The sequence below is a fragment of the Citrus clementina genome, unplaced genomic scaffold, assembly GCF_000493195.1.
Source record: "Citrus clementina cultivar Clemenules unplaced genomic scaffold, Citrus_clementina_v1.0 scaffold_8, whole genome shotgun sequence".
Taxonomy (NCBI): domain Eukaryota; kingdom Viridiplantae; phylum Streptophyta; class Magnoliopsida; order Sapindales; family Rutaceae; genus Citrus; species Citrus x clementina.
In genome coordinates this window covers 323,978-340,979 of record NW_006262022.1, presented here as the reverse complement: position 1 = coordinate 340,979, position 17,002 = coordinate 323,978, and the positions used below count along the sequence as shown (strand labels likewise).

Genomic DNA, 17,002 nt, shown 5'->3' with positions numbered 1-17,002 from the left:
CCATTATTGTACATGTAGCAATTCTCCATCACAATATAAAATGATGGAAGCACTACTACTTAGAATTGTGATAGAAAGAAATTAAACAACACAACGTACAGGAAAATAGAGATGAAAAACACAATTTAAAAGAGCTTCAGTGGAGTTAATTGCTTGTTGAAGGTGGAGCATAATCCACTGGTCCGTAAGGCTCAAACAATTCAGCAAACCATCCCTTCTTTCTCTTGGGGTTCCATCCCATATCCTTGCACAATTGATCATTGTACCAAATGTGAAGGGCACCAATGCATGATCTCCGGTAGTACTTGCCGGAGTATCGCTTCATGTATTCATCCCATTTTCTCATGTCTTCCTCCATCTCCTTTATGCTAGGTAGTTTGACCGCCCCATCGAGAAGCTCAGCTAGCCACCGACATCTCATCTCTGAGGTGTACAAGTTTGATATACTTTCTGAGAATCCAATTATTGCTAGTTGAGGAATCTGGGGATGAATGATTTCCCTGATCAAGTGCAAAACAATATTAAAAGTTACCTAGCAATGAACCAACAATTCTAGTTCTCTTCAGCAAAAAGGAATTTGTAGTTCATAAATTCTTTATTCTTGATATGTGTGTGTATCTATATAAATATGTGCTGACCTGTAGAGTGGAAGTTTTTCGGTAGGGGAGCCTGCTAAGTAATCTTGAAATGTTTGGGACAGAAATATGTTTTTGAGCTTCACATCACCCTTGAAGCCCGTAGCCAATATGACCAAATCTGCCTTCAGAGGTGTAGTTTGACCGTCAACCACTATGCCGTCTTCACAGAAACTGAAGTCTTGAGATTTCTTCAAAATGATGCTGCCCTCTTCAACTTTGTCATAGAACTTTTCCGGGACTGTTATGGTCAAACATGAACTGAGTTCTTGCAGGAAACTATGTTTCGGCACCATCCCAAACTTTGCCAAACGATGCTTCTTCTTAATATCAGCTTCAACAAATTTTGAAATTGCCCATCTCTGTTACTTGAATACAAAGCAAATTAGTCCTCTAGGAGAGTATTCGTTTTCCCACTTGAAATGTCAAAAAATGAATAGAATAAACATTACCAGCGGCGAAAGCATTGTTGCCAAGAGACTTAGCAGGAAACCTTCTCCAGGCTTATGAACCAATAGCTCAGCGAAACGGTTCAGGTATAAATACGCTAGAGGAAACCCCCAGGGAAAGTAATCGGGGATGTTCCAGTGCTCCGTCCTGTATAAGACTGTGCATGGATTTTCCAAACCTGTAATCAAATGAAAAAGAGAACAAAAGATTTATTCAATAAGTTGGAGCAAATAGAGATGATTATCTAATTGGCTTCTCTTAACTACCATTCGCTGTTGTGCACTCCATTGCAATGTCCAATGCGGATTTCTGAAGCCCAACAACTGTAACTCTCTTCCCTTTGACAAGGTTGGCAGCGGCTTCGTAATCCATGTCGCTGTAGTCCATGGAGTGTATCACCTTCCCATGAAATGCTTCTGGTCCTTTCTTTGGAGGAAACTCTGGAATGTTTGGTACATCGCTGAATCGCCCCACACACAGAATCACAAAGTCCACTTGATGAACCTGCACATATTTTATTTACATCTTGAAATTAGAAAGATGCAAGAAATGGCCATACTATCCAAGGGCTAAATGTGTCTGGCTAGCCAATATGCCTGCCTTGCATCAACAGATAAGGCATAAGCAAAACATTAGACACATTTTTTCACACTCCAATTGCACATACCTCAGTCGAGTGGTTCTTGGCATCCTCTACGGCAACCGTCCATTTGCCTCGGGAGCCAAAGGGCTGACCATTGCCATTCCAAAAGCTCCATGACTTCCCATCTTCACCAGAAAGGCCTTCAAATTCAATGCCAACAACCTTCCTATTGAATTTGATGTGCTTACGCAAGTCGAAGTGACTGGCATAAGATTGAATATAATCCAAGACCTGATTATGGTCCGGAAAATCTGTAGTGACTGAATCCGGCCAAGGATAATCTGAGAACTGATACAGTTGTTTAGGAGTTTGTAGCATTGTAGTCTCCACAGTTTTGATCCATGCTCCTCCAATGTCACTTCGAGCTTCGAAAACAATAGGATGAAACCCTTTTGACAGAAGATACTTACAGGCAAGAAGACCACTGACACCAGCACCGACAATGGCTATTTGTTTCTTCTCCATTACACCTTTTGCTGTCAGCTAACAACTACCAAGTGCATTTGCTTGATGCTTCTTTCTCTTTATCCACCTACATAGCATACTTTATGGATGTTTGTTAACCATTTACCAGAGTTAAACCATTCTGTCCATTAGATTACCGTAAAAGGAAAAAAAATCAAATATATTATCAGGGTTTGCTATCCTGAGATTTCCTTTTATATCTGTTTTGATGTTCCCTTTTGTCTTCCTGCAGTTAATATTTGTCTGGGCTTGAACCTTATCAAGGACAATGGGTATTATCAAATCATCCTCTTAGATTTAGGGGAAATAAAGGAAAGGAAAAAAAAAAAAGGAATATTTTCATAGAGTGATGATAGAGGCACAAATTTTTGTACGAATTTATGTGGTATTAATTTATTGATTGAATGAAAATATAAAATAATAAAAATAAATTATGTGGATCAACATATATTTAATTCAATTAATTTTATTATGACACATCAGTTTGTACAAGAATTTGTGGATGTATCATTACTCATCTTCATATGTAACTTTCATAAAAAGTAAAATTTGAGTCGAGTGGTAGTAATATGAGTTCAAATTTTCATGGATTTAAAATTTCAACATTATAAATATTTATGAGTGTGGATGGATTATTTCACTTGTACTCTTAACATTTAATAACAAAATGTTGAGGTGTAATATCAGTTACACTTATTTATTATTTCACTTGTAAAAAGGAAAATAATCCTATCCTAATCCTACTGACATGACCCTCAAATAAAAAAAAAAAAAAAAAAACTGCTGTACTTTTTTTTTTTTTTGATGATATGAGACTATTACTCAAATTACAACTCATATTACATGAGAGTATAATTGATATGTACAATCATATATATATACTGAGACCTGTTGACATTAATGCTAATATGGCACCGCTCAGATTTGTAATCCTTTCAAATATTCGAGGGACGTCAAACTCTCAGCCTGGGAGAAAGACTGACTTTACTCAAGCGCTGAAAAAAAAAAAAAAAAAAAAACTGCTGTACTTAATTTCAAATGTAATCGTATAGAAATGCGTAAAAATTTGGATAATGTGTTCATTGAACATGGTGAATTTCTGAAAGGGCGGGACTTATCTAGATAACGTAAAGTTTTGCAACAGAGACTTTAGTGGAGTCCTGAGACTTTACAATCCATAAGTGACCTTTTCGATCCTTCTCAATAATGGCTGCCAGCATGAGTTGGGGACTTGGAATAAGTGTGTATATTCTCTTTCTCTCTCTTTTTTTAAAATTAAGTGAAGTAATAAGTTATTTTATTTTAAAAATATTAAATTATAATGGGATATTTCTAAATAAAATGAGAAATTTAGTGGAACAAGTATTGATCTACACAATGGTGATGAATACTAGAAAAGAAAAAAAAAATCTATCTTGGTGAGGGAGAACTCAATTTGAGATGTATCATAGAAAAATCTACTCCAGTAATACTTGTTGGCATTGAACTGTGGGTGAGGATATTTCCATAAAAGAGAACGATTCTAATTGAACTTTGGGTGAGGATAATTTCAACCCACTATTTTTGTAAATGCATCTCACTTTCAGAGAATAATTATAATAAGTTTTCATTGTTTTTAATGTTGATGCCGAAATCCGGATGAGTTGGTTAAATCTCATATCCCCGCATCAGTATTAAATTTGTTTGGTGGGAAGCCGCTGATTAGTTAGCACCATGAGCAGATTTTCTATGAGCAGATGTTCCATGAGCAGACAACTCATGAGCAGACGATCCATGAGCAAACGATCCATGAGCAGACGATTCATGAGCAGACAACCCATGAGCAGACAATCTATGAGCAGATGATCCATGAGCAGACAACCCATGAGCAGACAATCCATGAGCAGATGATCCATGAGCAAATAACCCGTGAGCCTGTGAGCACAACCAACAGTCAGGAGGCGCCGGAAGTTTTTCCGGCGAGAACTCTCCGATGCTCAAGTCAGCGATTTGGGTCTTACTTGAAAAAACCTATACCACAATTCATGTGGCTTAATTATGATTGCTTTAAACAAAAAAGCTTTTAAGTAAATTTAAAGGAAAATAATTGAGAATAATTAATCTTAAAGAAATCATAAGCGAAAGAGAAATTTCCTAGTGGTAGAGAGAGAAAAAGGTCCAATGGGTTCAATTGCCTAGAGAGAGAGAGAGAGAGAGAGAGAGAGAGAGAGAGGAGAATCCCCCCTCATCTTTTCTTTCCCCTTCCTAGGGTTTTTATAGGAAACTATAGCGATTTTTATCCTCTCCCCTAAAATTCTCAAGAAAACTACTAATTTTCAGCCCACTAAGAACATGGTCCCTAATATTTCGGAGAAAATGTTTTGACTGAATCGTGCTTCCTGGTAACTTCCTGGTCGAGGCGACCAATAACATCCTGGTCGAGGTGATGTGCTCGAGGTCACTACATATTATTGTGCTCGAGGTCACTACATATTATTATGGTCGAGGTGACCCATAACATCCTGGTCGAGGTGATGTGCTCGAGGTCACCACATATTATTCTAGTCGAGGCGACCAATAACATCCTGGTCGAGGCGACCAATAACATCCTGGTCGAGGTGATGTGCTCGAGGTCACCACATATTATTATGGTCGAGGTGACCCATAACATTATGGTCGAGGTGATGTGCTCGAGGTCACCACATATTATTCTGGTCGAGGTGACAAATAACATCTTGGTCGAGGTGATGTGCTCGAGGTCACCAAACAACATCCTGGTCGAGATGATCTACTCAACCATTTGCTCACTTTTACTTTGAGGAGAGCACGATAATGTATGAGCAAACACATTTATCTTGGTCACCCTATTTCATTCCCTAAACATTTAATGTATAGAAGTCAACAAAAAAGTTTTTACAATTAATCAATTATATCTTTCTTATAATTTTTAAACTTAGTTCTCTTTATTTATCGAGATTGCTTTAAAATAAAGTTTTGTTTGATTGTTTTATTCTAATAATATAAAATGAACAAATTACGCTAAAGAATATGAACTCTTGTATTTAGGATTTTAAATATGTAATTTTATTTGATTAAATATACAAACTTCTTCTTTATTTGTATTTTTAAAAATAATGTAAAATTATTATAATTATTTCTTAATAACGGACAATGTTTACAAAGGTTGTGGAGTAAAAATATCACCATCATTAATCTCTAGCATTGTTAGAACTTATGTTTAGGCTCTTTATTTTGTAGATTTTTTTTTTTCCAGCCTCCTCAAATTTGTAGTTTCATTGTATTCCGCAACTGCTTATATGTAAAGAGAACAAAAGTTGCCTGGGTGGAGTTTGAGGTGGCATTGCCTCAGATTTGTAGTTTCTTCTTGGTAAAGTCACCGAAAGAAAAATGACGTTTTATTCCAGTATACCTTCTTGTGGGCTGCTGAGGATGATGAGGCGTTTGAGGTGGCATTGCCTCAGATTTGTAGTTTCTTCTTGGTAAAGTCACCGAAAGAAAAATGACGTTTTATTCCAGTATACCTTCTTGTGGGCTGCTGAGGATGATGAGGCGTGGCATGGGTTTGTCAATCATATTGTTTTTTTTTTTTTTTTTGTCTTAACCACGAGGTATTTTGGCGAGGGTCTCAACTGTGGGAGGTACCTTTAAGTTCGTACCACAACTTAGACTAGAAGTCTCCGCTCGAACTGGGAGGTACAAGTTTTCCCAACAAAAACGACTTTCCTGCGACTCGAACTGGGGAGTAAATCCAGTCAAGTCACTTAAGGGGACTCCATTACTAGTGGAGCCAACACTTTGTTGGTTCAATCATATTGTTATGACACTAGGACTTGTGACAAAAAATTTGGAATACATAAAATGGAAGGGGGAGAACAGAATTGACTCCTAGCTAGCTATGAACCTATGAGCACGAGTGTCACGCACCGCTTGAAAAAATAAGAAAAAAAGGAAAGAGAAGCCACGCGTGCTTAGTAAATTAAATGGCCAACTATCTGTTGCATGCAATATGAGCTGCCTGCTTCACCACTTCTCCGCATGCCGGCTTCACCTCTTGCTTGCCACATGCACGTTCCACTTGCTTGCTTGGGGCGGTGTTAATGTTTACATACAAATTTTGACAGCTGTCTCGTTTTATCAGTTTGAGCACCGAGAGCAAATAAAGGAAATGGAAGAGAAATAAGAAAGTGGAGAACAGAGAAGAGAAAGAAAAAAAAAAAAAAGATGGAGAAGCCGAGGCCCGAGAGTGGGGAAAAGAGAACAAGAAAGGAAAATGAAAAAAAAAAAGAAGGGAAGAAGAATTAGGAGACCGAGAGAGAGAAATAAGTTAAAAAGAGAAATTAAAAGGAAAAATTCAGAAAATAGTATTGGACAGTTAGATTAATATATAATAAATTAGTAGGTAATATATTTATGAAGTCTGAGCAATTATATTACAATTTACATGATATGTATAATTTTTTATATCAGTTTTAATAGTTAATTTTTGAATTTTGTATTTTAGGAGGAACTCGATAATCGAAGAACCCACAAGAGCCCCAATAAACTCAATGTGAAATAGGATCTATGAGTGGATATTATTATTACTATTATGTATTCCGTGAAGCATTTATGTTTGGTAATATGATTTGATATCATGTCATGATTACGTGCATGTATATTATATGTTTGATTGAGTTATTAGATGTGATTGATAGTCACCATACATGTCAAATCCAATGTATATAAATATTAATAAAATATATAGACATAGCTTCAAAAAAAAAGTGCATAAAATTATTTAATGTCGGGAATATACAAAATAATCTTAAAAATCTGAAGAATAAACCATTGTTCTAAACAATTTTAGAAAAATATATTATTCCATCTTAATGTAACACAACGTTTTTTTTTACAATATTCAAATAATTATTACTATATAAAGGCAAGTTTGTTAAGGCGGAATCTAAAAAAATTATAACCTATTAGAATGGAAAATTTATTCTTACTTATAACTTACATATATTGAAATTAAAATTTTTTTATAACTGCATGAAAACTATTCCTATAGATAAGTTGCTGTAGCAAATTTCAATCTACCAATAGACACTTTTAAACTACTTTAGTACTTGCATTAATGTGCGACTAGCTAACATCTATGTAGTGGCTGTATCTCTATTATAGCAATCAATGCATAATCATAGATGTGTCGGATATTATTATTATTATAATAATAATAATAATAATATCATCATTATTGTTATTCTTACTATTAAAATGAGGAAGTCATCAACAAACAAAAAAATATGGTCTCCTATGTATTCAAATGTATATATATACATATATTTTGTATTTTAATAGTATCCTCACTTTGTTAAGTGGGCCTCACTATAGAAATGCTACACGCACGCGCACACATACGTACACACATACACACTTCTGGCAAGCCAGTTTTTAATAATTTGTTAAATTGACATAAAATATTTCAATCTTATCCAATCATATTTGATATTTATTGTGGTTGTGTAGCATAGTTGAATGAAAGATTTAAAGTGCTTTTTTTTTGGCAATTCAAAAGTTGTTTTTTTTTTTTTTTGTTGGATAAGTGTTTTTATATTGTTAGAAATTAGAATCTTGAGTGAGCTTGTTTCTTGAAACTTTTCTTTTTCCCATTGTTGTGAGGAGAAATGTGACAAGTCAAATAATGCGAGCATGAGAACATATGAGTATGAGACCATGAAAGCATGCAATGTAACACGCTAGCTCCTCGAGGCCATTGGGAATCGAGATGTTACAAAACATTCCATGCAATCATGCTCAAACCTCAAAAGTAATAAATAACAAAAAGCATAATTTGACCCTGACATTCGACCCATGACAAAACTTCAGAAAATTTTCACTTATGACTACATGGAATTTCACTCATTCAAAAAGCCTAGCACAACAACATATCGAAGTCTCCAACGAAAACATCCATCTATAAACTCAATCAACAAAATGTTAAAGACGAGGGGTGAGTTATCAACTCGGTAAGTAAACTAATGCATAACAGTATCTTATATCTATCTATTATATCATAACTATTTATTGAAGGACTTGGAACTTTAAACAATGAGCATTTAAGGTTTTTCGGACCTTAAAATATTTTAGCAATTTGGAATAATCTATCAAGTACAAATTAATACGATATCATATTGAACACCTACATTAATCATTTAAACAAATAAACATATAGACAAACAATTACATAATAATCATTATAAAGAACCATAAAATTAGAAAACAATAACTATTTTACTATATATTGCATAAATTCGATAAAACTTAAGTCATAACATAATCCCTTATCAATATACAATCATTTAATAGTAAAATCTTTCATTCATTCAATTGCTAGCCAAAAATCATTTGATCATATAAAAATTTGTTCGATAAATCATTTTGTTTAAAATAATTACTCATGTCACATAGTATCACCTGTACTTTCGGTAGCCTCACTAGTCAATATATCACTTGTAATCCTGGTAACCTGGCAAAAAAATTATCATATGTAATCCCAATGATCTGGCCAATTATTCAATCAGGGTATTATAGCCTGCAATATATGTTAGTAAGTGCACACAATACAGCTAACTGTTCAGTCATATCTGCATCGATAGTTACAGACAATGAACCAAAACCTTAAATACAATTTTCAATCTTTCAATATCAATTAGTTAATATAGATTAATAAAATGCTCTTACAAGATATTTAATTGGTAAAATTTTATAAATATTTTTAAGGAAAACAATTTATGGAAGAAAATATTTTAAAGTCATTTTTAAAAAAATTTAAGAAAACATTTTCATTAAACTTTTTACCGATATGTAATTCCAATCCGTATGAACAACATTATTCTTTTCATACATATTTACATATATGTATATAATAAATATTATACATGAATTCACTTATCTCAATCTGTAAAAAGCAATAAACACTTCAATCATAACATGAGCTCACCCGCCTCCTATAATCATCGAAATAATATTTATATCATTATCATTATCAATTCCTAACTTATCAGTGTTTCTCAATATCTCAACTTTCTTAGATATGAAAATACCAAACTAACTAAATGATTAAAATTTCAATCACCCTATACATTCTGAAATTAATCCAATAATATGTCACTACAAGAAATCTAAGACCTTGCAAAGATTCTGTTCAAACATGTAGGATTTCACACGAACACCTCATAATTGAAAGTGTCATAAATTTATTAAAAAATCACTTTATTTCAAGATGAACAAAACTGTCTTTTCAATATTTAATACTACATGGCAACAATTTGAAATTTTATTACTATTTACATTATTACATATAGCTCTAAAAATTATGCCATTTTAATTTATGTCAGGAAACATAATAGACATTCAGAGATCGAAATATGAGACTTATCTCACAAAAAAAAATGCTTAAAATAAATTTTCATTTCATGTATAAAAAATTTATTCAAAAATTTTCAAACTTGTGGTCACCTTTGATAAAAATTTCATGAACATTTATAATTCCAAACATAATAAAGACTGATTCATAATGTGATACTTCAATTCTAAAAAACAATTTTCAAGATTGCATAAGGCCAATTTCAAAATCTACAACATTTATTATACGAGCCCAAAAATCATAAAATTAAATGTGCACATATTAGACATGCAAAGGAACCTTTGATAAAAATTTCACTTGATTTTAAGTATAAAAAAACATGCTTAAACATATCGTACTTTAGACCTATCAATTCTAGAAAAACTATTCATAAATCGCAGTAGCCATACTAACTGAATTTCCATAATTAATTTACCTCATATTAAATTCTAAAATTAAACGTATAATAAATAAATGCATAATAATAGTTTCATAAATTTCAAATGGCCCATTACTAACAAAAAATTATCCAAATTGGAACTACTTAAGAAAAGTATAATTTTCCAGGAAAAGTGTACCAAACTCAAAAATTCATGATAAATTCAATATTTAGAATTTTGAAACACATGATAATTCAATAGAAAGCTTGAGATGTATATTATTCATGATAAAAATAATTGAGGACACACGATTCTTTGTCTAAAATCAGTACTGATCATAAAAAAAACTCATCAATTTACAGCCTCTCTCTTCTTTAAGCCATTCTTAATCAACAAAAACCATCATCCATAACAGTAAAAATTAGTAAAACTTGTAAAACATGAGCGAAGAGAGTAAAAATATTTACCAACATCAAATTTATGTCCAAGATACTCGAAGATGAAACTCTTACATACCAAAAAGGACATCATCGATTGCCTCCTCCTTTTTTAAAACCTTTTCTTTCTTTTTCTTTTTTTACTTCTTCTCTCGGTCTTTTTCCCCCCCTTTCTCAAGCCCTTTTGCTCTTATCCCTCTTCAAGCATTTGTTTTGTTTTCCTTTCATTGCCTTGACTACTAAGAACCCAAAAGAATGGTGATTTTGGAACTTGTGAATACATATGTATCAAATATTATTGACCTAACTTTCCTTTTGTTTGTTTGTTTTTTTTTTTGCTAACTTAAGAGTGATAATCATGGCTTGGCACAATAAAACCAAATCAAATTCTAATTACAATAAGAAAAATATCCATGAAAACCCAATTAAATTTGGGGCGTTACATGTAAACTCAGTAGAAATCTTAATAAGTCAATTAAGTACAGCTTCGTACATAAGAGTAGGAAAGAATGAGAACATGAAAGAATGAAAGCAAAGCTAATAAGTCAATTAAGTACAACGGCGTGAGAGCATAACTATTAGCTATATCGTGATAGCACTTAATAAGTCAAATAAACACGATGAGAACATGAATCAAATAAGCACGATTGTACGAGAGCGCAATTATATGAGAGTATAATTAAATAAGCCCAGTTGTTGCATCTAACATTTAGGATCCAATAATTAGAAGTGCTCTCTAAACCCAATAGAAGAGTCTATGTGTATGTTTGGTTGGGCTTCTTTACTAGCCATTACTAGCCAAACGAGCTTTTTCAAACCCTAAAAATATTGAAAAAAGAGTTGGACTATTGACACACCTCTAACATTCTTTTTAAATCATTTTTCTCTACATACTCTTCTTAATTCCTAAAATAACCCTCATTTGTTATACTTTCTTAATAAACCCCTGCATCGATACTTAAAAAAAAAAAAATTGTTAGGTGCTCTCTCTCACCATTCTCCTATTCCAAACCACTTTTAATCTCTTCTTGATTATAGCATTCATGAATTTATGATTTTTATATCTATTTGTCTTTGTTTTTCCTAGTAGGTAATATCTTTGGTATATACATAAAGACATGTGTGCGAATCTTTAAAACAAAAAATTGGCTTAAGTAAACAAATTTCACAAAATTATATCTCCTACAAAAACTTTGTTTATATTTAGATTAAATTCTTATTCTATGACAATTCATTGTTTTTCAAAATTTATAGATTTAATGAGTTTATAATGGAGAAAAAAATAAGAAAACATAGGTGGGTTTAATTAGATAAGTTTTTTTTTTATATAATTTAAATATAAAGGGTAAATTTGTAAATAAAGAACAAGAGGAGTTTCATAAGAAATATAGAGGGGTGCCAATAGCGTCACTCATTGAAAAAATATTGAATTATTTGGTTGCATTTTTAGTAGAGTTTTTGGGATTTAAAAAGACCATTTTGCTTCTACTTAGAGAAGCTCAAAATTTGGACTTCTACAAATAGATCTTTTTGAGCTTTTGTAAAACATATAGAATTCCAAAAATACCCTAACAATATTTCTTTAATTCCAAAAAGTCATAGTGTATATACAAAATCCTACACAACAAATATTTCTCCACTTGCCGCCATTTTTTGGCAAGCAGCAGCAGGCACGATTTTTCTCATGCTTTCTTTATAGCTATGTTTATCTAAATTGTTCATTCTCTTCACTTTACAACCACTTTTCAATTACTTTTAAGGTTTATTAATTTATTTTACTATTGTTTAATGTATTCACATGGTCATGTGGTCCACACAAATCAGTATATGTATTATGGGCTAAGAACGTGATCAAATTGCCACTATTCTTATGTACCGTTAACATTTTCATTGTTCGTAAAGATTTGTTTTGATTTTTAAAGTTTATTTTAAACTTTTTAATTGATAGTTTTGGTGCTTACTGATAAAGTTTATTACCTCATGTTTGAATTATGGGGTTTATTTAAATTTTAATTGAAGTTTATTTTAAATTTTTATGTAAAGTGGGGATATTAGATAAGAAATATCATGATTTGTCTAAATTTATAATTTAAAAGTAAGTTCTCTTATCCTTTTTTGGTAATTTGACTCCACAAAAACACTTTTAATATTGTGGAACCAAACAATCTAGTGGCTCAAAAGAACTTTTTTAATTGACAACTAACACCCAACAACTTTTTATCAAAAGCTTTATTTATAAAATCTCTAATTGCAACAGCTCTACTTCTAAAACTTTTACTCAAGAAGTTGTACCAAACGGACCCTAAAAGCTCCTGAATGAGATAAATGCTGGAGATAAATGTTGATTCCTGATAAAGATTGACATTGACATCAAATAAAACTTTAAATTAAGTGATACAGATGATCATACTAAGAAGTTATCAAAGACTGAAGATACTTAGATTGTATTATAAATAAAGAACTCTTGATGTTTATAGAGATATGAGCAAAGGACTTAAAAAAAAAAAATTAATATTCATTATAATTTTTTTTCGATAATGAAAAATTACTTTTTTTCTATATGAGTGGATGTAGGCCGCATGATGAACCATGTAAATTCTCTATCTCATTTTTTATATCGTCCCATTATTTAATTCCATAATTAACAAGAAAGAAATTAACGGCAACACCCACCACCGCAATATTACTTCTTTTACGAAGTGATGACTAAAACCGTCGTGCATCAGTATTACAAATTTACAATGGTCATAAATTTATCGATACACTCCTTAAGTTTCATAATATACCCATTTTATATTTAGACACAAACATGTAAGAATGTAAAACTTGAAAACTTGTAACGGGTGTTACATTATAATTTATAAAGTAGTTTTACTCTTTAAAAAACGCATATTGTACATAAAATTGGTCTCATCTCATCCTGACGTCGATGAAAAATCCAAGCCCTGCACTTGTGTTTGAAAAAGATGAGTGTATGGCCTGTTTGAGATTGTTTTTGGGAGATTTAAAATTGATATGTAAAATTTAAAAGTTAATTTTAGTATTTGATAAAAAAAATTAAAATTACTTTTGTTAAAATCAACCCCTGCTAAAGCTGATTTTAAAAAGAAGAAAATAAGTAATTTTTAGATTCTAATTTTAAGAATCAATTTTATCTTTTAATATAATTCCTTAAATATCGTTAAAATTATTACCTAAACCCAAAATAATCCTTATTCAAATTAGAAACAAAATCAATGTTTTAATAAATTTTTATTATAATTCATCAATATAAATTTATTAATTTTAATTTATCGATCAAATTATTATTAAATTTATTTCACTATATTATTAATTTAATTATCAATTATTTTAAAAATAAAAATATAAAATCAATATATTATAAATTTTATTTTTAGAAAAAATTATTATAATACACAATTAAAAATATATGTATATGTTTTTATATATATAAATAAATTTTATCTTACATTATGTACATTTTAGTCATTTATTTTCTCTCAATAATTTAACAGTAAAATTTACCAAATGTCCATAACTGTTTTCAAAACTCACAATACTTTTAAAAATAAAATTTAAAAAACACTCAATTGATTCTCTTCGCAGCTGATTATTTTTACAACACAGTTAACAGCAATTATTTTAAAAATTACAATATTTCCAAACCGACCCCAAGACTAAAAAGAGATCCAAGAATTTTGACCATTACAATTGGAGACTTTTTGTTTATCAATTCATTTGTCAATAACGACTATAAACTCAAATAATTTTTGAAAAATGATAAACGCTATGGAAAAGCAACACAGCCGGATAGCCAAAAAACGAGATTCCAAAAGCTTCAAGAAAATCAGAACATGTAAAAATGGCGAAGAGTAAGGAATGAGAAACTCAAATGAAGTCCACGTGCCAGAACTATGACAGGAATGCTACAAGTGAATCAAATCAATCCAGATTAGCAATGACTGCATCGACAATCTGTTGAGTGGTGCAGCCTCCACCGAGATCTTTGGTTCTGTACTTTTCCTCTGATATTACGCGTTTCACTGCAGTCTCTAGTCGATCAGCAAATGAAGGGAACTGCAAATGTCTTAGCATCATGGCTGATGAAAGAAGCAAAGCCACTGGATTTGCTTTCTTTTGTTCAACTACTTTCTCATTTCCCACATTTCCTGCTGATGCACCTTGCTCAAAAACAGCAGTATCAGCTCCCACATTACCTGTTAAGCCATTGAAATTTTGATAAGACTTAATTCACCCATAACCAACGAAAAAAAAATTCCAGAACATTCAATGCAGTACACCATAAATTAACCTTACCATCCCTTCTTAAGCATATAACCATCATTATATTTTAATATCAGAACTCATCAAAAGAAATAAAACCTGAAAACCAGAGATTTTTACCTCCAGGCATGACACCAGTGCCTCCAGCAATACCAGCTGCTGTATTTGAGACTAGATTGCCGTACAGATTAGGGGTGACCTACAGAACATTAAGAAAGCTCCATAAGCAAGGAGGGAAAGCTAATAAAGTTGGTACCGAATTTACAAAAAATCATGAACCAGACAGAAACTGGAATCACATTGAAAACCAATGTAGTGAGATCTAAGATCTCCCTATATAAAACTTAGCCAATAATTCTACACTTTCATCAGCAACATGAAATATATCAAACAATGCTCAAACATTCAGCCCAACATAGTAAAGTACACGATTTCACAATGTACAAAGCACAATTCAATAGAACCAAAGTGACGTTGCCAAAATTTCTAGAAAGATTTTTTTTTTTTTTTGGGTCACTACACCAAAAGTTGCCAAAATTAATTATACACATTAAATACTAGTCACATTGACATCAACCAAAAATACTACGAGATCTACAATTTCATATAAAACAAAATAATAATGCAGTAAGCAAAATTATGTATGCCTACAACCTAGAAATAGATACTCAAGTACGATGCAATGGCATAAACATGCACAGCTATGGGAAAAACATGCACGGCTGTTTTAAACTAAATCAGTATTTGAAAGCTGCATACCATGACATCAAATTGTTCAGGCTTTGAAACAAGTTGCATGCAGCAATTGTCAACAATAATCTCATTGTACTTGATACTGGGATATTTAGTAGCAACCTCCCGGCAAGATTCCAAGAATAACCCATCCGCAAGTTTCATAATGTTTGCTTTGTGCACAGCAGTTACTTTTTTCCTGTAGTTTAAGTACGCATACTCAAATGCATATTTTGCAATGCGCTCTGAACAGAACTTTGTTATCACCTGCGCAAAAACAGAAACAAGCATTAAAATATATAAAAAATGAACCAAGTCTCCCCCCTAATCCCATTTACTACAATTATCATTATCCCAGCTAAAGTAGAGCTCTAACAAATTTGATCAAACACAAGAAATATGACTAGCAATTCAAACTAGACTCAAGCTAAACTAAAGGTATGTCTTGAATTGATGAGCTATGGTGGTTGTGGAATGAAATCACAAGCTTTTTTTTTTTTTTTTTGGCTTTAAAAAACAAAAACTATATTTATCCATTGACATTGCTATCAGGAGTCTATCGAGAGTCTAAAAACAATTGTAGAATAGCTGGTGGGATCATCGAGCATAGCTCAAAAATAGCTAACAAATTCCTTTCCTTTGAGATCAGGCGAAGGGTGTTTAACCACCAGACTAACGACTTGGTAGCATAATCACTAGCTCTTAAGTACAAATGAATGGACGATAGATAAATTTTGTATATGACAATTAAGAACATAGCCTCAAATTAATTGATATTAATAAACAAAAAATAAAACAAGATCAACACTATGAACACAAATTAAAATTACAAGTTACCTTAAGACTCTCGACAACGCCGGGAACGACTTCGTGCTCGAGTCCTGAGTACTCACCTTCTGTATTTTCCCTAATCACAACAATATCAACATTTTGATGACGTGTCGGCAACCCAGGCAAGTTAAAGCAGTTGACCAGCGCAGCGTACAAGTCAAGCTCTTTCCTCAATTGAACGTTCAACGAACTGACACCGCCGCCGACCGGAGTTTTCAGTCCGCCTTTCAAGCAGACCTTGTTCTTCCTTATGGAGTCCAACACTTGTTGCGGCACGCGCTTCATGTCGCCGTGGACTTCGTACTTCTCGAAGTAGATCGGCGCGTGCATCGCTTCCATTACTTGCTCTACCGCGTTGGTCACCAGCGGGCCGATGCCGTCGCCGGGGATAAGGGTCACGGCTCTCGGAGAGCCGTCGCCGGGTCGGGGCATGTAGGTTACGGATCGGGTTTGGATTAGGGACTTCAGGAAAGGGAGGGATCGGCGAGACATGCTTGGTGTACGGAATTGTATGCCACGAAGAGAGAGAGAGATGAAAGAAAGAGAGTGATCGCGCCGGTAATCAATCGATTGATAGGGAGAAAATAGAAATGCCTTTCCGATGATTTTTTAATATTTTAATACATAAATTTTCTTTATTAATTTATTATCTAACCAGTACTAATAATAATAAAAGTATTTTCTGTTCTTTATGTGTAGAGAATAGAAAAATAGAAGGTTATTTTTAAAACATTGACTATTATTATTATTATTATTATTAT

General features: G+C 32.6%; 2 protein-coding genes across 4 annotated transcripts; both read right to left on the bottom strand.

Annotated features, from left to right (window-relative positions):
• Position 1: 1 nt before the first annotated feature.
• On the bottom strand, positions 2-10,446 carry LOC18035106 (probable flavin-containing monooxygenase 1). Of its 3 annotated transcripts, XM_024179253.1 has the most exons (8): positions 10,425-10,446; positions 8,647-8,698; positions 2,139-2,260; positions 1,753-2,009; positions 1,352-1,589; positions 1,088-1,263; positions 639-997; positions 2-500 (listed from the first exon to the last, which is right to left on the bottom strand). In XM_024179253.1, exons 3-8 carry the CDS (start codon positions 2,191-2,193, stop codon positions 146-148), a joined length of 1,440 nt encoding a protein of 479 aa, XP_024035021.1. In that variant the 5' UTR covers positions 2,194-2,260; positions 8,647-8,698; positions 10,425-10,446; the 3' UTR covers positions 2-145. The 3 variants fall into 3 exon arrangements, with proteins under 3 accessions (XP_024035021.1, XP_006422456.1, XP_024035020.1); XM_006422393.2 differs by having other exon boundaries at positions 1,753-2,260; XM_024179252.1 differs by having other exon boundaries at positions 1,753-2,260; positions 8,647-8,690; positions 10,425-10,445.
• Positions 10,447-14,072: 3,626 nt separating this feature from the next.
• LOC18035427 (isocitrate dehydrogenase [NAD] regulatory subunit 1, mitochondrial) lies at positions 14,073-16,869 on the bottom strand. The gene is made up of 4 exons (XM_006422392.2): positions 16,248-16,869; positions 15,438-15,677; positions 14,799-14,877; positions 14,073-14,611 (listed from the first exon to the last, which is right to left on the bottom strand). Exons 1-4 carry the CDS (start codon positions 16,731-16,733, stop codon positions 14,337-14,339), a joined length of 1,080 nt encoding a protein of 359 aa, XP_006422455.1. The 5' UTR covers positions 16,734-16,869; the 3' UTR covers positions 14,073-14,336.
• Between the last annotated feature and the right edge of the window lie 133 nt (positions 16,870-17,002).